Genomic DNA, 22,879 nt, shown 5'->3' on the forward strand with positions numbered 1-22,879 from the left:
CATTCTAACATTAAGTCCATTTGTCTTCAAATATGATTAAATACTTAAGATCTGTCAGTTTACAAACATAAATATAAACACATACTTTATTGTTCTGGGAACCTCGGTGGCTGAGTGCTGACCAGACGCGTTATGTTAGAGGAGAGAAATAGAAGGTAAATTTCTGAACTGAAAATGAAACAAGAGCCAAAGTGGATAAAAAACAGTGGATTGAGTTATGTTTCTGCTATTAGTGGCTGGATAAAGAGCCCTACAGTCCCAAACACACACAGGATTATAAATACCCAGAGAAATACTCTGTCTATCACCATTGCTACGTATTTCCAATCATCTTCCACCTGCAAGAGAATAAAAAAAAAGAAGGATAAACTACATGTTTAACACACACATACGTATCAGTTGACATTATGCAGTAGAAATGCCCTTTGTGCTTTTGAATGTAAGGAAGAACACACATGCAAGTCAGGAATGCTTACAGTTGCTATAGTTGCTGCAGTTTTCACATCTCTTCAGAGGGGGCTGATTTTCTAATGGTATTTTACCACTTTTGTCTGAGAACATACAACACTGTCCTAGTCTGCTGAATTGTTCTAAATATTTGTGTCTGAGGGCAGCTTATCCATGGTTATGATGCTGATATTAACAAATAGGACTTGATCATGTGGTGGGTGCAGAGTGGGATGGTTTAACAGCAGGCACAGCCACCATAGCTACACATCACTAAACCCTGTTGAAGGATTTATCCTGACAGCCCACACAAGACACAGTTTGCTATTCTGGTCTGATTTGAAACACTGTCTCACTAATCAAGCCCCACTGATTTCAGGAAACTGGACACATGGAAACATAGACTATGGGTTCCAGCTGAGCAAACTGCAGTGTCATGTGCTAACCAGGACAGAGGGGATTTTGCATGGCTGAGAGACAGACCTTAGAACCACATTCAATGAAGTTTCTGTCCTTCAAACTGTACCTTTAAACTTGTACTGCACAAGAAACACTGCATCAGAAGAACATTCACACATATAAACAAGTGACTAGTTAAGAGCTCTCTGCTGAGGGATCTTCCACTTGTTTTCCCAATTTTATTATATTTGCCTACAAGTGGCTTTAGGATTTTGATCATGTTGAGGGTGAGGAATACAGCAGTAGGTATTGGGAAGTGTAAGTAAAATTTAAGTAGGGTAAGTTTGAAGTTGTAGACTGTGATAATGGCAATACAGCCCAGCTGAGAAACAGATAAATAAGGTAAGAGTTTTCAGGTTTGTATTTCGTTTAATCCTATCCAACCTCCCAGTGCTACTGAGAGGATAGCTATGATAGTCATTAGTGTTGGGTTGAGTGATAGGGATGTTATGAAAAAGAGGGTGGCCATGATAGCAACATGACCATGGATAGAAACAGGCTGGTAGTCAGGGAAGAACCTTAGAGAACTTCTGAAAATCAGACATGGAAGCTGTACTTGGCATGAAAGCACACTCAGGAAGAACTCCAACAGCTTGGAGTTTCTACAGTTGTTGTAGAAAACATGTTTCTACAACATGTTGTAATGTTTCTACAATTTTTAAAGGGCTTTTATTTATATAGGACTAACACACTGTAACACCACCCATATTGCTTTGTATATCTGGCTGAAGCAGAAGCAGTCTCCAGAATAATTTTTCTCAGTGCTTGCCTGAGAATAAATCCTGATACTTCCCTGAAAAGGGGGTTTTTCTAAATGAAAAATCATGTTTCCCATCTCTAGTATGTTCTGAAAAATAAGATACAAAGCTGTTCATGAACACACTGGACTATGTGGCAGGAGAGATTTGCAAAATGGAAATCACTGAAACTATCAAAGAAAGATTTTTCCTGAGCTGTATAATCAAGACAGCAAGTTATTTGGATGACTGCATAGAAAACTTCCTTTTGGGAGACCATCAGAGAAAGCAGCTGAATCAGAACATGGATATGTTTTATGCAGCTGGTGTGATAATGAAAGCAGGGCTGAAATGTGTGGGTTAAGCAAAACACTAAAGCCATGGGTACTAAGGAGGGCTTAGCTCAATCCCCATCCTCCTCTATGGCTAAGGATTCCTGTCTTTTGCTTCAGCCTGGCATGTGCTACATTCTCACTCTATGAATTCAGTCACCAGCTTAACTCTACTCTTTTATTCATAAATTTATTGATTTGTCTTTCAGATGAAACTTCTTCTGCAGGGAAAAAGAAAGGGGGGAATAAAGATGATATTTAGGTTTCACTGAAGTGGTATGAATTTCAACAAAATATGCTAATAGAAATAATGCATATCAACATTTCCCTTATAAAGTTGTTGTGATTTTCAATATCAATACAGCAGTATTTAGCTTTGAAATGGATTTTACCATCATAGCATCTAAATGGATTTTACCATCATTTTATTATCATACCATCTAAAAAGCTTCAAAACAAAAAGCAAAACTTCAATGACAGATCAAAGATATATGTTCCATTAGGTTCTAAAAACTTTTATAAATATCTTGAAGTGTCAGAGAAATTTCTGTTCCTTATGAGTTCTTGATGTCAGAAAATCCTCTTGCAGCTTCTTTTCGTTTGTGTTTACACATGATGATGTGGCCCCAGGACCTTTTAAATTCCAATGTGCACCATTTTCTATGATAGTAATCCCAAATGAGAAAAAAAAATTATGACCTGACACAAACAACCCATTAGATGGTATTCTTCCCCAGCAACTTGTGCTACTGCTTCTGTACCCTTAGCATTTCCTTATTAGACCTCATCCAGCCTTTGTGGACTCCTTTGACATTCAGGACTCACTCCAAAGAGACTCTGGCAATTAATTTCCTAAACCGGCCAAAGTCTAACTGCTGGAGATCCAGTTCTGCTTGGCACCTCTCATAACTTAACCCCAAACTGAAAACTCTTATCATTCTGTGGTTGCTGTGCCCAGGGCCTCCAACTGTCACATTTCCCACTAGTCCTTCTCTGTTCACAAACAATGAATCCAGTAGGGCACCTTCCCTGGCTGGCTTGCTTCTTTTGCCAGGAAATTATCTTCCACACACTCCTAGACTGATTCTTCCTGCTATGTTACACTTCCAGCAGCTTCCTGGCAAGTTGCAGTCCCTCATGAAAACAAAGGCTAGTGATCATGATACTTCTTCCAGCCTCCTGTAGAATACATCATGATACTTCTTCCAGCCTCCTGTAGAATACACACCTGTTCATCCTATCTAGGTGGTCTGTAACAGACTCCTACCAGGACATGTGCCCTGCTGACCTAGCCCCTGATCTTTACACACAGGCACTCCACCTTGTCATTACAATTGATTTCAATACAATCAAAACAAGCCCTAAAGGGATGGTTACCTCCCTTACCTCTTTGGTTTCATTTTGAGATCTCATGTTCTCTGCGATGAACTGGACATTGCTAATGACATCCTTCACCTCTGGAGAGTACTCCATGTGCTCTGCCATCCATCTCAGTGACTGATGGCTCAGCTGTCTTTTGGTGGTAGGGAGTTCAGTCGCCTGATTGTGGTGACTGCACCACAGCTCCTTGTGCAATTTGATGTCTTTGTGTTTGCTGTGTTTTGACTTGCCCAACTTACTGCCTGATACTTTCTTGTTTTTTTTGGAGGTGTTTTTTTTCTGCTGTTCTAGTGGCCTCTGCATCAACAGGACTTTGGGGAGCAGGCTAAGAAAGACAGTTTTTACCCATTTGGGCATTGTGTGTGTCACTGGAGTCCTGTAATGTATATTGAGGACAAACACTGTGATGACAATTGACAGAGTCACAAATATCATTGTGAAGAGTAAATATTCACCGACTAGGGGAATTACTAAAGAAGTGGATGGGATTGTTTCTGTGATCACCAGTAAAAATACAGTCAAAGAAAGAAGCACTGAGATGCAAAGATTAACTTTCTCGCCACAGTCAGATGGCAGGTAAAAAACTAACACAGTCAGGAATGAGATGAAAAGACAGGGAATGATCAGATTTATGGTGTAGAACATTGGCAACCTTCGAATATAAAAAGAATATGTTATGTCTGTGTAGATCTCTTCACAGCAGTTATATTTGATATCATGTTTGTAGCCAGAAGCATCAACTATTTCCCATTCACTATTTTCCCAAAAGTCATTCATATCTACTTTGGATCCAATGATCAGAAGATCAATTTTGGCTTTGTCATAGGTCCACGAGCCAAATTTGAGTGAACAGTTCTGGTGATCAAATGGGAAAAAAGTAATATCCATAGGACAAGAGCTTTTAAAAATAGCTGGTGGGGTCCAGGTGATCATTCCATCATAGCGAAGGAGGGCTTTGGTCTTGCCTTCAACTTGAAAATCTCCCACAGCACTTGAAAAACAAATGAGGCAAAACCAAAAAAATTACTCCAAAAGTAAAATGTAATGGGTGTTTTTATAGGTGCTGCAAGGGGACATTTTTGAGAGAAAGATTTGAATGAATGAATAAAATGGGTAAAATGAATCATCATACTTATTATACAAGACAATATCTGGTTTCCAAATTTTGTCTGCTGGTACCCGAACAAATTCAATGCCGTCATATTGTCTGGGATCCCATCGCAGCTTGTAGTCATTCCAAATCTGAAAGAAGAATGGACCAGGATTACAAAACTTTAAATTATCAACAAATATCTGTTTCTCACATTTTCCTGTAAAATGACAGACTATAGTAAAGTGTAGCATGTGGAGAAGGGGACAATGGTCCAAAAGACAGGAAGGCCATGACCTGGAGAAACACTGGACATGTATGAATACTGCTCCCATTGATTGCTACTCTCTTCTCTGTGGCAGGATGGGGTGCCAATTGCTATGAACTGCTGGCATGCTGAGATCTCTCCTCTGTCTTGTGACATCAGTAGAGAGCTTTGCTTGTGAAAGGTTACTTCCCCACTGCCAAGAGAAAATAGGGATCTTGCTGCAGCACCCCACAGGTGAGAGTAGGACAGCACCAGAGGAGACCAGCACCCCCATGTTTGGCCCACCTGCACATAAACAGGCAGCAGCTGACAGAAGACAGTATTGGTTCCACAGGAGTACTGACATACCAGGTCAGGGCAGCAAGGGATGCACAGCAGCTCTCTTGCACTGCTGTCTATTGCCCTATCATGAGGCCATGCTCCATGATCTCTCACCTATCTTAACTATGGTATTTTTTACAAAAAACTTTGCGTGGACTACAATCAGTGCCTGAAAAAAATGGTTCAAGTCAGCTATATTTTCTCAGCAGTTGAGGTCCTATAAGGATGCTTACCTATGTAAAAATATTAAAACTATTAGGAATAATGGAGGCATGTTCCTTTTTCTAATAAATATTTTGGTGGGGATGACCTAGGACTGCAGAGTGGCATATTTAATCACTCTTTAAGGAGTACATCCAGCTCAATTTTCCAGAAGAAAACCAATCATCATGAAGTTGGAGAAGAATATATCCCACAGGAAAGGAAGAAGATGTAACTTCTAGGTAAAGAGAATGAAGAAATTACTTTTTCAATTGTGGAGCTTCTGCTTATTATTTTTTTTAAATCCTTGTTACAAAAGAAAAACTTATTCTATAGATGTAACTTACAAATAACACACATTTCATTATTTTGATGCAAAATGCATGAAAAATGCAACACAGTCACTTACGTGTCTTAGCCACAAATTTGTTTCCATAATCTGATTGACTTCATCCTATAAAGAAACACAGGCATAAACAGTTATAGTATCCTGAGATGGCCAAAAGCTTAGCCCATAAAACTGGAAAATAGAATTTCACATTAACTGATAGCAGATATTTTTCTAGCATCTTTCAAGAGGTTTACACATGGTACACTGTTGTGTGCAACCCTACTGAAAAATTAATAAAACTTTACTGAAAAATGCTCTATAAATATCAGATATAGAGAAAGCTGCACTGTTTTGCCAGGCATTTGAATATCTGGAGAGCACACAGCCTAGAATTGCTCTGACCTGTACCAAAAGAATAATGTTCTTCTTGTGGCTGTGTATTTTGTTGGATTCAGCGTTTAAAAAGCTCTTATTACACAGTACAGATTTGGTCAAGATTCAAGGAAAATTACATCTGTATCACAGTGTTTTGAATTTCTATGCAAACCTCTAGAGCAGATGCACTTGACCAGCACTAAATTAGGTAACTGTTATACAGATACCTTCTTTTTACAGTCACTTATTGGAATTGCCAATCAGTCATGAATCAGAAAGGTGATGCTTTGCTTCTTCCACATTGCCTCTGTCCTGCCCAGCATGTCTGCCCCACATCCATTTGCATTCCAAAACATGCAACGTTTATCCCCACCTCCATGCTTTAAAACACCACTCTTCCACTTGCCACACTTTTCCCTTACATCATTTTGAAACAAATAGATTAAAAAAAAGAATGCAAAAAATGAGAAGATTTTTCCCCTCAGGATTACTGGGAAATGACAATAGCCCCAAAGGAGAACTGGTCACACTCTACACACAGCATGGACACACTAGGTCCCTCTTGCAGTATGCTAGCCCTGTGAAGCGTGGGATTGAACATTCAGTAGTTCTGCCCTGGGCTCTGGAGGCTGCTACCAGGAGAAGAGGGGTTTGATGCTACAGAGTAAGGAAATAAATTTGTGTCATTCAAACCACTTCTTCAAGCAACTGGAACAACTAATCTGACTGAAAGAACAGCAAAGGTCTTAGCACATGCGCTTAGACATGCATGAAATGAAAGCTAGGAGAGTTGTGGGTGTGTGTAGCCATCACGATTACATCTCCTGCTTCAGCGATTTGCATGTGTTTACAACCATCCCCAAAGCTCAGCAGTATTCTGTAGTGAGTCTTACCACATTTGTAAGCTGGGTAATGGCCAGTTCAAAATACACTGTAACAGGATCAGACACATTTTCCACTGGCCTAATGAACTGGTTGTACTTGGAGAAGAGTCTGTGAAATAACCGTTCCTCTGATTCACAGGCTGTGGCATCTGTTTTGGTAAAGATAAAGAACAGCTAAGCCAGAAGTAAGAAAATGGGGAAGAATGTGCTGGATAAGATACTAGTCGGTGCTATATTTCTGGATCTTGTGCTTGTGACCATGTTTAAATCCACCAGAGTACAGAGAGGAGAGGCTGCAAGTATGGTGTCAGTTGAAAACATCCTCCTGCAGAATGCTGGCTACTCCTTGTTTCCTCAAATAGTAAGGTAATGGCTTCAGAGATTTTGTCTCCTAAGCTGGATTTAGCCTGTGAGCCTCCATTAGGCCCACCCTGGTATCACACCAAAGTAATGTGGTGTGAAATATAAGAAGTAGAAATGTGACAGATTTAATCTTTGTCAATCTTCCTGGTAAAACAGGGTGTTTATGAAAAGCATACCTACTTAGAAATTAAAAGCTTGAGGCTGAAACTACTATATCAAAATCTCTATCAGGTGATAAGGGGACTACAATGATGCCTCCTAATTTTAGACATTATGACTGCATTTTATCCTCACGATTGCTATTTCCACTCTTTAGATAGCACAATTTTTCTTTGCAGAAAGTTCATTTATTAAGTTCTATAAACAAGAAAAAAGTGGAAATATTAACATTTCTTATAGAATAGCATGCATCTATGTAATACAGAACTGTTCTTTGGGAACAAGCAGATCACAGCTGTAACCCCTCATTAATGAAGAGCAGACCAGATGGCTTAGAAGAAACAAGGTATGTGACAGGCACTGAGCTGACTCACTGCAGCGTTAAGAAGAATGCTCGTAACCTGTTACACATAATCCAAACCTAAAAGTTATTTTCACTAACACTGTGAAAATAACTTTTAGGTTTGGATTATGTGTAACAGGCTATACACTTTGATTTCAAAATGAAAATATTAAATTTTATTGTCTCTGGCAACAACAGCTCAGAAGAACAATTTTCTTGAATAACTTTGCTATTACATTACTGTAATTCAGCACCTAAAATAAAAATGTTTTATAAGCTCAAGATTTGGAATATCCATCTCATGCTGTGCACTGCTCTGTTATCAAAGCTATATGATGATCCCAAAGATATTACCAATACAATTGAGGAAAAATTTGTTTTCAGATTCATTGTCATAAGTTTTTTGCATTAGTCCCAAATTGCACTAGAACACATCAGGCAAATAACCATGATAAGCCTTTATGATTACAAACATTAAACATACCAGGGGTTTGTGGCAGGCAGCATGGTCTCTGGCACATAAATTTGCAATTTATATATCCTCCAGTGAACACAAAGGCCTGTGGATGTGCAGATGTCCTGCAGGGAGACACTTGGTCTCAGTATGCTGCACTTTAATGATTAGACTGTCCTTCCCCTGTTCTTGAAAAAGAGATTTCACCTCTAAGGTGATACAAAACATTCTGAAATTGCAGGGGATTATCATGACTGCAAGATGAAATGTTGGCTACTGGTCACTTACATGTATGGAAAGAAAATTCTAGTAAAAATTTGAAAACTTGATGCTTTACTTCGTCATTTCTGCATCATTCAGAGAAGACACATGAATGTATCATGAGGTTTGGATTCTTTTATATCATGTATTGTTTCATTCAAAAAGTAACTAATTTTTTTCTTTTCAGATTTCATCATCACCATCCATTGCACTGTGATTAGAAGCACACTACTATGGGAACATGAAGTCTCATGACTAAAGTAAATATGTCTAAAAACATGTTTCATTTGAAAATTTCCCACTGGCTTCTTAATAGACGCATGCTTTAAAATAAAGTAACAAAACCAGACAAGTATTTAGGTTTTATCCCATGGTGCTGCTTTAAGACAGTTTCTTATGCCTTGCTAACACAAGCAGTATATTTAATACACATCTTGGTCAACTGGAGAAGCGAGACTTTCAAAATAAATGTGTCCTAAAAGCAAAAAATCCTGCTAAACTCTGTGAGAGTTGTGAACAGAAATGTGAACAGCATATTTAAAACACAGATCATAAACAATAGTAAACAATGATAGGTAAAGTTCTCACTTTTGAAAGTGTGAGTACTGACCATGCACATCCATAGCCTGCATTATTTAAGCACTTGCAAATTCAAGTACCAAATGAAACTACTAGGAACCCTAATCCATTTCTATTGTTTTCTAGAAACAGTTCTTCCATTACTTAGCAAACAAAAATAAAGAGTTTTACATTGGAAAACTATTATTACTTTAGCTTTTTTCAAATACTGTTGAAATGTTACAGATTTCAGGTTAAAAATAGCTGGTGGAAGATTTACATTGAATTCATTTAAGAAAACAGAAGCAGAGACAGTAACTAGAAAATATTCTAGAAACTGGTATCAAAGAGAGCCTACCTTTAATCAAGGATGTGAACACGAATGTCCACACACAGAAAGCAGGGCAACACCAACATAGCCGCGTCTCAGGATGCATTGCTAGCAGCAGAACAGAGCTTCCTTTTGAGAACAGAGGTTTGGGGGAAGGAACAAGAGGCAAGAAGACATATAACCCTCCTGATGGCAAGTAGGCAGTAGAAGGATAGATTTCTGTTTTGCATCTGCAGCAAACTCTGCAGCCTGCTGAGCAGAGCAAAGTCTTGCAGAGTTGCTTTCACTACCACTAGGCAAGGGGAGCTTATGCCAAGCAGAGTGAAGGGAGTCAGGCAGCATCCTATCAGGTGACTTCCCATTTCCAGGCACCCGCACCCCTGCCTCGGGGAATGTGTAAGAGTGCAGGAGAGAGAGGGAAGGCAAGACACAGGACAGCCATCATGGAGCAGGGGGAGCATTCACTCAGCCCCTCACCCAAGGGTTAAGAGCTCTCATCGTGCTGAAGCAGCTGCTTTAGCTGTTGCCCGGTGATCACCTGAGTGAGTCCGTCAGAATATACTGAGGTGAAACAGCTTCAGTTTCTTAGCTGGGAATTTATTCTTCAGGTGATAGAAATGGATGTTACATGTTTTTAACATGTCTACCAGAAGCCATATGAACCTTGAAATAAGCACAACATCAAGTAATAGAATTGTTTGACAGTATTCTCAGTGAATAAATCCAAGGCAAGTAGACTTATTATTGCCATCTGACTAAGCAACTAAGCATGCTAAGTTTTTTCCTGACAGTCAAGTCAGTTTACAACATCAATTCTTCTAACTTGTTTTCCTCGTGTGTGCAGACTCCTGTGCCAGTATGCTAATGTGCAAATGGAGGAGCAGAATAAAGGAAAAAACCACCAGATGCTGTTACAGGCCAAGTTCTCTGCAACAGAGTGTTACTCTTAATCACAGAAATTAAAAAAAGTTGATCACAAATCCTTTAGAGGTTGATGCATGTTCCCTCCTCACGTGTTCAGTACACATGTCCTTGCAACAGGAATGCCTGAAAAGAATCTGTAGGAAAAGGATCTGAGAAACCGAGGGTCCTGTTTAGCTGCAGTGGGGTGGAAGGCACCACATGTTACTTGGTGCCATCCAGCCTTCCAGAAAGCAGCTCAGACAGGGTATCTCCTTTATGTGTGCTCAATCCAGCATGAACAAGTCCAAGTGACTGGATGAATGATTTGATCAAAATAGAAATGCTGCTGCATTTTCAGGCACTTACATTGTTGTATAAGTGTAGAGAGAAGAAAAAAAAAAAGCCAGAAAATGAAAAAGGATGCCCTTCATACTACCAAATACAGAGGCTAAGCTGCAGTGCAGAATAAGAAAGTAGTTTGTCATTTATACAAATTGTTGAAGTATGGATAAAAAGGAAGAGGACTGTCTGGAAGATAAAGACTTAGGAATGAGTTGACTGCATAAAGAAGATCCCTGAAGTGGACCCATGTGAATCCCTGAAGTGGTTGCCCATGACAACGTTTGAGGGATAAAAAGTAAATCTTGAAGGATTACAAGCACTAGCCTTACTCCATAGCTCATTAGGGAGAGGGGGCCTTCTACAGAGAGATGAGAAAGCGAAACAAACAAAACTATGAGTGTTTGGGAGTAATTTTGCTCTCTCAAAAGCTGCAGTGTAAGTGTAGACCACAAGACATGGTTATGAGGCATCTCTAAGCTGAAGTTAGATATAGATTCTCCTTGCAAATAATTTTAAGATGAAAAAGTGGGTTTCAGCATGGTGATTTGTCTTTTAAATTTCCATTTTACCAACATTTTCCTAGGAAAAACGTAAAAACCACAAAAAAAATTCTGGTTTATGCCAGATTTTCCCAAGTTGCAATGTTTATTAGAATGATGTTAACAGTCCAGGTCCATAAACTTGCAGTTACCTCACCTTACCAAATGAAGTTCATAGTTTCTTCTTGAATTGATGCGCCTGTGGTGCACTGTAGCTAACAGAATTACACAGCCATATGGCATCACAGGATGCCTGTGGCTGGCTGCAGTCATGGCATATGCACTCCTGTTAAAGTCCAGTCCTTCTAGAAGGATGACATATGGTAAGATAGATACAATTTGAAAACAAACTCACCTCAACTTAAAATGTTTTGACATTTTCAAACTTATTGTTCTTTCCAAAAATGTAACAGGCCAGGGAATCAGGTGGGAGAAGTTAACAGAACAGCATATGCAGACTGAAAGGTCTTCAGAGGTGAGGGTAATGGGTGTGCTTCCCCTCCAGAGAGAAGGAAAGCAGTGCACGGCCAGCTGGCAAAGATGATCCTTGCTGCCACACTTGAGGGAAAGAACTGCTTTGTTATGGGGAGCAAGGGACTGGGGAAACAGGCTGAATTTGGAGGCAATACCAGTCATTCAGGGAGCAGATGCCAGGAGGGATTGTGCTGCTGAGACCCTGCTGGAGTGGGTGCTGCCTTTGGGAAACGCTGAAGAGGAAGGCAAAGTTGAAACTGAGCCATGACAAATGGCCGATGAGGCATCCAGATGGAGAATGCAGAGAGACCAGCTGACATACTGCCTCAGCACAAGGATGCCAGCTGGAAGCAGAGCAAAAAGTTGTGAATCATTGCTGCTTGGGAAGATACCTAATTTAATCTAATATGAACTGGCCAAAAGAGGTGTCAAAATGCCAGGCTCAAACAGAAAGCATATATTGACAGGCTTTCATTTTTCTTTTGCCCTCTAGATATGGAAGAAGAGGCTGATTTAGTCTTTTACACATATTTTTATCCCCAAGCAGCTATTCACTCAGAAAAAAAAAAAAAAAAATCTCTGATTTCTTTTCTTCAGGTAAGGTGGCTCAGGAAAAAGAGGGCAAGCAGCTTGCAGGGATGGACAAAGTCTGCACACCAAAAAGGTTTCTAGGACATAGATACACTTCTTAACTGGAACTTGATGTTGTAAAAGTTGCATGGTATTGACAGTGAAAAAAAGACCAACAATGAGAGGACCCATTTGGAGGGTTGCCTATGCACCCAGGAGCTGAAGGTATGCTCCTTGGTGCTATTTGCAATCCTAATGGCAGATCCATTTGGAGTCAGGCTCAGGTTTGAATGGCTGATTTCTTCCTCTAGAGCTAAGCAGTCCTTTGTTGGAGAGCTGTATCTGAGTTGTTTGTAATGATTTGACAATGCAATGGATTAACCTGCAATAGGAAAGTTACAAACAGCTCTGTGACAAATACCTTTTCCATCATGAGATACTCATGTCCTGATCATCTGCTGAGAAACCCCTGCATCCAGTGGAGAAGTTCACAGTCTGTCAACTCTTTGCTAACTACCACTAGCCAAATGAGTTTGCACTAGGGGCACTTTTCACCCTTTGCTGCTCTGGAAGCACTGTGGGGATCTGAGCCACTTCTCACTGGCTTCTTGCTCAGGTCTACCTACACAGTTGCTTGTGATACCTGCCCTGAAACAGCTGAGTGGAATCTCAACAGCATTTAATTTTATGTCTACTCTGCTACTTACTACTTTTGCAAGCAGACAGTTATTAGTGAATCAACCAGCTCATCTAGAGCTTGGTCCTCTTTACATATTCACACACAGTGCTTCCTTGGGCATGGGACACCTACTGCTAGTAAAAAGGGATGCCAGCAGAAGGAAACTGTAATGGGATAGTGAAAGAATCAGACAAGTCCTGCCATCTGACTGACAGTTCTGTAATCAGCCTTGGATATCTTCTGCATTAGCTAAATTAAGGTAAACAGCAAACTTGCTAAAGCTCACAGGGGAGATTTCTGAGAAAGGGAGGTACTTAAATTGAGCAGGCAATTGAAGGACAATCTCTAAAGGCTGGAACATGAAGCTCCTTATGTTCTGATGACGAAGGAATTGTTTAGCTTGAAAAGTTTATACGGACTAGTGCTTTTTCCATGTCTGTGCTGCATGGGCAATTCATCAGCATATGAACACGGATATTTTACCTTAAAATGGTCTGTTCTGATTTGTGGCATTTGGATACCATCACTTTCCAGATCTTTCAAGACAGTTGACTGTAGAAATGAAGCTGACTTTTCAACCATTCAAGGCTTTGCAGACATTAGGCAGGGGGGCAGAAGCCACCTGTGACAACCCTCTGAGGGAAGTATTTGATCTCAGCAAGTGCTGGGGTCAAATTAGGACTCCCCATGAGACATTTTTCACACAAGTACTTGGGCAAAAAGGGTCACAAAGATTTACACCTGCTGGAGGCAAACCAGAATTCTATTTTTTTGTGTTGTCAGAGTTATCCTTCACTAACAAGTGTGCATCTATTACTAAGGCAGAGAAAATTGTTGCTATGTTCTCCCATCTGACATCATCCAGATGCTTTCTCAGCTGTTTTTCTTGGTTACTCCTGCTCTGTTTCTGAAATGCATTCTCCCAGCCCTATCCCTTCTCCCTCACTTCAATAGACAAGTCATTGTCTGATGAGCTCTTGTTCTATGTTCCACCTCTCACCTCCCTCACACAGTATAATTTCCTACAGCTTCATAGACACAATACTGACAGTAGCCTTATATGTGACAACTCTAGTCTCATAGAGGTAAAAAATTACTATTAATCTGTGTAAGCCTTGAGTGCTGTTGGGATCTACTGTTTTGTTTCAACTTCTGGTATTACTACAATAAATCAGACTAATAAAGCATTTATCAGAAGAATATTAGGAATCCAACTTTCACTGCCTTGTTGGAAGTGTCACAGAAGCCCTTCCAGGACACTACCCTCTGCTAAAGTGTGAGTACAGTTTGCCAAGTGTCACACCCTGAGCAATATGTTCACACCCCCTGCAGCAAAGCCTGGATCTCACCCATGTGTAAGTCCTGGCCTTTGGCCTCTCTCATGCTCTGGAACCTCATATGCCAACTCAATGTTTGCTCTCTGATCCACCAGACACTGACCAGTGGCTTCCAGTGTACAGGAGATGTGAAACATGAGTGAAGATGGACCTTCAATGACTACTGTATGCAGAATAATGTGCTCATGCTTCAGGCATGATCTTTTATATTAAAGCCTTTTTTTTTTTTTTTTGTTAGTCAGATTTTAAATGATGTGTGGGAAGAGGCTTTGAAGCTTGTAGTAGATTGCTTTGTGATAAAGACCTTTCTTCATTTTTCTTTTGCATTAAAGAGATTGAACCACAGCACCTCTATGAGTCTGCCCCTGCTGCCCCAGCTATGAAGTGGGCAGTCAGTAAGTCAGGCACTCAACATACACTGAGTAGCCAAGCACATGAATGGGGATGTTATTCCCATGATCTTGTCTGCTAAGGAGATGCAGTAACCAGAGTAGAGCACAAAGATCCAAGCTAAAGTGTCACTAATGGCAGCATCCCCAAAGCACCTTCCATTGTACTAACAGCATCACTTTTTTTTTACCTTCACTGACCTTCAGCCTGGACCAGCTCTTCTTGTAACTTGATGGAGATTATATAGGCTAATAAAATCTGATCCATTTCAAGGAACTAAACTTCAAACCAATCACCTCTGTTCAGCTTTTTAAGAATTCTCTACTAAAGCAACAATTCATGGGAGTATGTTTTGAACACGTAATATATATGTTTCTACACTTCCCTCATGTAAGAACCTTTCTTTATTGCAAGCATACTTTGACACTTATAGGGAAGGTGCCTTGGATATTTCTGTACCCTCTTTTGAGCTCCTCACCATAGATGCCATTTCTCCTTAATCCCAAAATGGAAATCACAAAATGTTTTGAAGCAGATCTAAAAAGCTATAACAGAGAGAGGCCAGCATAAATCTCTAGCTTTATGCACACAGTTGTGATAGCAGAAATAACATGAAGACCACACAAGTTTGAATAGGATCTTGTGGAAGCAACCAAATTCTATACTGAAACATGCATTGCCTCCAGGGATGCTAGTTGTCGTGGTTTGACATGGAAGTGAATTTTTTTCAGATAGTTGGGTCAAACCAATCAGTGGTCAGGTTTGGATATTGGCACCTGGAGTGACCACTGAAAGTATGGACACGCCTCTGAGAACACAGGGGGTTAAAAGCAAGAACTCCCAGGAGAACTGTCTCTTTGGTTCCGGTCGTCAGAGAGTGCAGACTCTCCCCTGCCCAGCTACGGGCTGGGTGGGGGAGGGGAAGCCATGCGGCCTTGTCCAGGTAGGCCGAGGGGCTGAGGGTCTGGAACCAAGCCAGTTCCTGCGGATGGAAGGGTGGAGAGAAGCGGAGATGCCTTTGTTCCCCCGCCACAGAGGGAAAGAGACAGAGAGCCTGACGGCACCTGAAGATTTGCCGGCAGAGGAGAAGCAGAAAGGAGGGGGATGATGCCCAGCGTGGGAGTCGAGAATGCTGGGCAGAGATTTCAGCCATCCAGGGAGTCTGAACTTTTAACCCTTTCCGGGAAATGAGGGCTTTGTAAAATATTACTCCTCCTCAATTTGTAGTGGAAGAGAGACAGTCCGGGACCTGAGATGTTAGAAGAAGAAATTTTTAGGTGGGAGGAGATGATGAAGTAGCTTTTGGCCGGACTTTTCTTGTTACCCATAGAGTGAACCAAATTCTCCTGCAATAGAGACTGCATTTTAGGGGGATGCAGTGGTGACCCAAGGAGACCTGCTTCAGCAACCACCAGTGAAGGAATGGCAAGAACAGAGGAAAGCTGAGGAGGGAATGGTGATGCCCTCTGTCTTCAGGAAGAAGATGATCTCTGTTCTTGGACCCTTGACCCCAGGGGAAAATGGGGGGGACTGTAGTCCCAAGATGAGAAGCTGAACTGTTGTATCTTTGGGTCCGTGGCAAAGCATCCTTAAAGGAGCCCTATGAGCAGTCTGTCCATGCACGGTGGTGAGAGCACTGTGACATGGAAAGGAGGGTGTCACACTGGCAGATTTTCTCCAGGCGGTTGCCATGTGTGACATGGAAACACAGGAGGTGGCAACTGTGTTTCCTGGGGGGTCTGTGGTGCAAGAGAGACTTCTCTCTCCCTTAATAGATTGAGTATTGATTATCTGAAGGGTGGTAATTTGATCAGGAATCCCGGGTGATGTTTCATGGTGGGTGTTTTGGAAATTGGGAGGAAGAGGGATGTTTTAGAGGGTCTTCATCCTAGATTTAGTGTGTGTGTCTTTTGTAGTAGTAGTTTAATAAAGTTTTTTTTTTTCCTTTGTTATTAAGCTTGGGCCTGCTCTGCTCTGTTCCTGATAACATCTCACAGCATTTATTTGGGAAGGTGTATTTTCATAGGGGCGCTGGCATTGCGCCAGTGTCAAACCATGACACTAGTATAGCCAACATTTTATTTCTAAGAAATTTAGCATTTCTTAAGTAGGGAAAAAACCAAATCAAGCAGAAGTGTAAATGGGAATGCTGAAAGGGATGCTATGATGTAACATCCTGAAAATGTTGGATTCAGTGATTGTGGTGGGGGTGGGTCTTCTCATGTCTTTTCCCTGTAATGAGGATAATGGATATAGTAGCAATATTGTTAAGGAAAATACAATGGCAATGAGTGTGATGAGTGGAAAGGGTAGGGGTCTTAAACAAAAGGTACAGGGCCATATTGAGCTAGCGAATGATGGGAATATGACTGCAGTAAAGAGTTCCAGACTGAATGTCTGAAATCACCTAGCCAAAAAAGGATTAAGATGCAAATGCCCAGTTTTAGCCGTTACAAATTAATGAAATAATAGACCATTGGAAAGAGCAAATAACTCAAGCACCATCTGTACAGAGCACACCTAACAGTGCTCTTGTTGATCCAATAATTCATGCTTGTGGTCATACACTGGCTGAATAACTACTCTGAGGCTGTGTTATAATGGACTGAGGTTTGTGGGTGTGTTCCAAAAAATAATAAAATTCATGGAGAACTTGGTGGTTGGGGAAAGAAAAAAAAGCAGGGGGGGGGTGGTAGAAAGAGTCTTTAAACTAATTAGTGTGGAAAAATATCCCCTAACAATTGAAAAAGAAGAACCAAGTTGTCACTAGTGAAATGGGCTAGTCAATGAGCTGGAGGAGTGATGGAACCTTATTTTTTATGTGTATGCATATTTTCCAAACTTCCAGTATCTCAACAGCCATGACCATTCCTCTTCCTCACTTTAGATCCCTAAGGGGTATAAAGCAGCATGTGTAGAAGCTAGGTAGGACCTACGTGTATGTATGGTGATTAGTGAACTAATCATGCTGACTAACCATGTGACTTCTTCCAAATGAGATATATATTCTGTCTATTGTTTCTTCAGATGAGAAAAATCTCATTTGAATTGTTCCCTTAATGCAGTTTTTGATTCACAACAAATTTACAGAAACTTAGTTTTCTTTAAAATTCATTAAAAATTGACTTTTGGAAGGGTGAGTAGACAGAAGAATGTGTGATGAAAAAATATTGTTTGAGCAGGAGGCAGGGGTGAAATAAAGAACAGTTTTATTCTTGCTTCAATCATTAGCAACATATATAGAAAACAAAACCATTAGATGGGAAATAAATTAAGTACCTGTCCTATTTTTTCATCCAAAATCTGGAGTAGAGAGAACACCAGTCTGAAGATGAAAGATAAATCTTCTCACATAAGGTTTATCTCCTGGAATATTTGGGCCCAAACATATCCAAGTGCAGCAGAAATAACAGATGTTTGACTGCATGGTGATGAACACTGTATCCATTTATGTAATTAAATGTCAGATTCTACTTGGGATAAAAACCTCAGAAATACACCACGTCTAGACCAGGCAACTTGACATTCCTCTGTCACTAATCTTCTGTCAGAGACAGAATTTAGGAAAAACTAGGTGAGGGGAAAGGTTTTGTCAGGTTGGATAATGAAGTAAACCCCTTTACCTTGCTGATGCTGGAGGAAAGTCTTAGCAACGTCCTATTAATCTGAAAGTTGAGCTCAGAGAAGGCACACCATCCAATTAAAAAAAAAAAAAAAAAAAAAAAAAAAAAAAAAAAAAAGAAAGAAAAAGAAAAGGTGCCATTTGAGAGAACTTGTAAATATATGAGGTAAATAATTCATGTCTGTAGGAAGTCTGCCATTCACTTCTCAGATTTCCCCTGTAATGAAGCTAATCCATATAGCTTTGACAATATCTATGGTACCTTGGCCTGAAATCTGAAACACTTTCCCAGGTGATGAAAAAGTTGAAGGACACAGCTTCTACACATATCAAAAAGAGGTTGGCATGCTTTGTTTGAAAGTTCTCAAAACTTCAGTCCTTACTCATTTTGGAACATGGAAATGATCTACTAATGTTTCTCTTAAAAATTCTTCATGTCCAACTTTCCAACATTTTCTAGCATAGTACAACATTTTATGGACATGTTTTCACATAGCAAAAAGGGCTTAATATGTTCAAGACATACTCAAAATTTTGTGTGGGAGTTTTCCTATTAAATGGAAATGAATGGAAAAAAAATCTGAACTGGGGCTGGAAGTTTAAGTAATCCTGGTCATTTCAGAGTCTGTGAGATGCTTTTATCCTTAGTGTCCTGTAGATTTTGAAGAAACGGTCTTGTTTGAGATTATCTGTGCTTGGTTTTGTGAGCAATGTTGATCCCTTGCGATTGGTGAGAACGTTACTCTTATTAACTTAGCTTATTCTCTTTTTGCTCCTAATGACCATATCACCACTCTGGAACAACCAAAGTAGTAGTAAAAAGTTTATGTCTGAGAGAATCCAGTATTTCTCTCTCTGCCTGTTTTCCCAATCCATCACTAAAGGTTTCTGGAGTTCCTTAACACCAGTGGGAAATGAGGATGCAGTCATGTAACACATGGGCAGCCAAATTTCAGTGTGAAAAATGCTCCAGTGTCAAAGAGATTTACTTTGCAAGAGCTCTACACAAACACACTGACAGGCAGACAATCTTCAGATGAGTCAATTTCTAAACTGGCACAGGAGGCAAGGCAAAGAGGAAAAGGAGGAGCTCAGTGGTCACATGAACAACTGAAACAGCCAAAGCACTGAGCGATCAAGGGAGTCAACAAAAATTGAACATGAAAATGTGGGCTTCAATGCACTAACCACTAAGAGACTTTCTGGACAATGAGACATATTCACAATCATAATTTCATCTGAAAATAAGCCTCTTTTTCTCTTTTTCATCAGATTTCACTGGAAATTTGTCAGGATGAGCCCTTCTGGCAAAAATTATAGACAGAAGTTCTTGAAAAATTTTAGAGTAAAATCAACAACAGAAACAGGCAGGAACTAAGTCAGACCTCAACAGCCCTGTAAAGATTCCATGCAGAACTAAGAAATTGTGTAAATGTTTTTCTATACACTCCCTGAAAACCAGTCAAAGCACAGAGATTTAGAACAGCACTAATGTCAGATCCTTAACATGCAATAATGCACATCAAGTGTTCTTGGATTTCCCACCAGGTGAGACTTTTGTCAGAATTCTTCACAGAGGACATTTTTCCCCTCCAGAAGGAACTGGTGCAAGTGTCTGAAGAATTTTGACCTCTTTGAAAGAGAAACTTGTTATCTCAGTGCTAAGTCTGCACTGTGCCATAAAACTTGTACCCAGATTGTGCTGACGTGCCTTAGTAGTGCTGTTTTAAAAAGCCCAAAGCTATTTACCTGAGCCTTTCCTACAGTTTGTCAGAAAATCATTCAGATTCTCACATGAAATTTTAATTTCCTTTTAGGCAAATTGCAAAAAGATGAACTAAAGACGTATTTGGCCAAACCTAAACTTCCCTAACAGAGTTCCTGGTGAGGGGAAGCATGCTATGACTGCAGTGACATACAACACTCTCAGAATAGCAGGCAGCCAAGTGGCATCTTCCATGAAATCTCATCATGACATATCTCCTCTGCAAAATATTTCAACTGCCAGTTGATTTATATGAGGGACAGGGAGAGGACTCTTTTATCCTTAGAAAATGTTGCCATCCTTCTATACACAGAACTACTCAGACAAAAATCCATTTTCTTAGCAGAGAATATTTTTCATTCATTTAAAAACTAATTTCTGAACCCCTTAATTCTTTACTTAATTGATGGCTCTCAAATGAAGTGTGCTGAGAAAAGGACTGCTGTGGGACTGACAGAATTTAAATCAGCAGCAGCATAAAGAACGAAGACACCGCAGTGGAAGTGACTAAAGCTACAGAGGTCCTGAGATTTTTTTAACCTTTTTGGGGCTGGCTTAAATTTGCATCTGGAAGGAGAGCACTTCAAGTCTGCCAAAGGAGACTAGCAGCCCATTCCAGTTAAAACAGATCATGAGTTAAGATCCAAATCTTCTGGTAATTCAGAAAGAAAAAAGTAACACCTATCCTCTGTTATGTGAAGAGCAATCCTGCTAAGAAAACAGTCATTTTGTAACTGAAGGCACAAATGGAAGCATTTAGGTTAACAAGAATTAAGTGGCAAGATTCTGCTTCTGGTAGGTCAGTGGACTTGTCCATCTCTCATTATGGATAACTTTGTATTAGTGAAGGAGGCAGGAGGCCATCAGCAAAGTTGACTGATTCTTCTTTATATAGCAAAACTTTATTTTTGTTAAATTACTGTCTGACAGCTACACAGTCCTGTACACTTCATTTAATGCATGGCTTTGTGAACCTCATGCATTTGACATTTCTAGGACAGGCTGAGCCATCAATACCTCTTGTGCCTCTGGGCAAAAGGTCTAAGAGAAAGCCTGATGTCATTATGGTCAGAAATCATCTTTTCTTTTCTGCTCTGTTTGAAAAAGCTTTTGGAAGGAATATCAGCAACCTGATAATGGGCATTGTGACTGAGAGAGAGAGGAAGTGGAAAAATTAATTTAAAACATCATCTGACTTAGTTACAAAAGTATTGCCATTGGCTATTATCCCAAAAGGCAGTGTCTAAAGGGAAAAGGCTTCAAGTCTTGTACACAGCCTTAGGATTAGACCAGGAGTGTTTGGTGATCTGTTGCCAATGCTACAGTCTTTGTGATGAAATTTAGGTTTAGGCAGAGCTGAGATATTCCTGTCTTTGCTTCAGGCAGAAGTAGATAATCTGGTTAAAGGGGATTCATTTCATCTAGCTGTAGCTATACAGAAATGAGGCATCCCATTCAAGGCTTTCTCTGTTATCAGTAGAAGATTTGCTGCTGCAGAAACTTCAGACAGAGACATCTCAGAGATTCTGCAGGGACTAGCTTACTCTGCCTTCTGGGTGGTTTAGGTTCGGCTAGCTAGATTCCATCCTTTCACCTCCCATTGTTTCATCTGGCACAAAAGATAACAAAGTTTTGCATCTCAGATCTTCTCTAGGTTCTGAGACTGGCACAGAATCCATTCACTGTATGCTTGTACCACCCAACACCCTTTAAAATTTGAAACATAGGCATTAACAAGGAAGACATTCAGATGGATAATAATCAGGGTAGACTTACATGAATAATGAGAATAACTTGCTTGTTTTTATGGACAAAATTGGGTGACAGAAGTGAGGAAAAAAATGGCAGTTCCTTTGGAGGCCTCCAGAGGCTGTGCAGCCAGTCCTATGTCAACTTTATATGATAGATGCCTTAAGGCATTGTACAAGTAATATTATACATCTATGGTATTTGAGGTCATGACTCATCTATACTAGTACCTGACAAAATAAAAATTGGTGCAAAACATATGAAAACAATCACCAATAGAGTTGGGCAGCTGAGTGCTGTAATTAAGTATTGTGCTTTGTTTTTTGTCAGAGCATCCAATAACACATTATTACAAGAATCTTAATCCTTGCTTTAAGGAGGGACGTAAATATGAAGATATAAAGAAAGTAAATGCATGTGTTGAGATGGAATGTGCATAAAAGGGCAAATGTCAACTGTCATTCATTTATACTACAGAAGATGCAGCAGTTTTGAATCAAAGGTGAAGAAGGTAAATATAAATTGGCATGACACCCCCTGGATTCAGGGTGCAAATTCAGTTAAAATGTTCTAGGGCCACAAATGCAAACAACAGGGGGAAGACATGATGAAGAGGAAAAACATACACACTGTGTCAACTGGGCATCACAGTGTGTTGGTGCCATATCAAACATCAGCACCAAGACAAGCTAGAATATGTCAGTGATTGTCTGACGTATTTTATGTTGTCAGTGAGCTGCAGCTTGACAAGGAAGAGCAAAAGGTGAAATTCCCTGAGTAGACCCATGAGAAGTGAACAGCAATGACAGCTAACATCTGCTGGAACTAAAGTGTTGCTGGCTCAGCCAATAGGATCCCCTTGTTTAGAGATGGCTAGAAGCCTTGTAATTCAGAAAAGGTCAAAGTTTGCAAGAAGGCAAAAAACTAAATGAAACATATTTTTTGCAAAGAGCATCTCATTTTTCTTGGTCACCACTGTGGCCAGCAGAAATTTTTCAGGTAAAATAATTAGTGTTTAAATTCTAATTTGTGTTTTTTTTTTAAAGATAGATCTCTTGAAAAGAAAGTGGTTAGTTTTAGGAAGGGTAAACTATTAAAATTCCAATCCAGTCTCATAAACAGCTGTAGATTTTACTGCCTTGCTACCCTGTACCCACAGAATCCTTTGTTACTTCTTACTTTAGTAGCTATCAAAGATATTACTCAATTCTACTT

General features: G+C 40.0%; 1 protein-coding gene across 1 annotated transcript; it reads right to left on the reverse strand.

Annotated features, from left to right (window-relative positions):
* Positions 1-215: 215 nt before the first annotated feature.
* On the reverse strand, positions 216-9,636 carry LOC128821792 (neuronal acetylcholine receptor subunit alpha-6-like). The gene is given in 7 exon segments (XM_054003107.1): positions 216-338; positions 3,362-4,346; positions 4,488-4,597; positions 5,645-5,689; positions 6,835-6,974; positions 9,322-9,535; positions 9,538-9,636. Coding segments are annotated over 7 exon segments (1,716 nt in total).
* Positions 9,637-22,879: the final 13,243 nt, after the last annotated feature.

Source organism: Vidua macroura, chromosome Z (assembly GCF_024509145.1).
Source record: "Vidua macroura isolate BioBank_ID:100142 chromosome Z, ASM2450914v1, whole genome shotgun sequence".
Taxonomy (NCBI): Eukaryota; Metazoa; Chordata; class Aves; order Passeriformes; family Viduidae; genus Vidua; species Vidua macroura.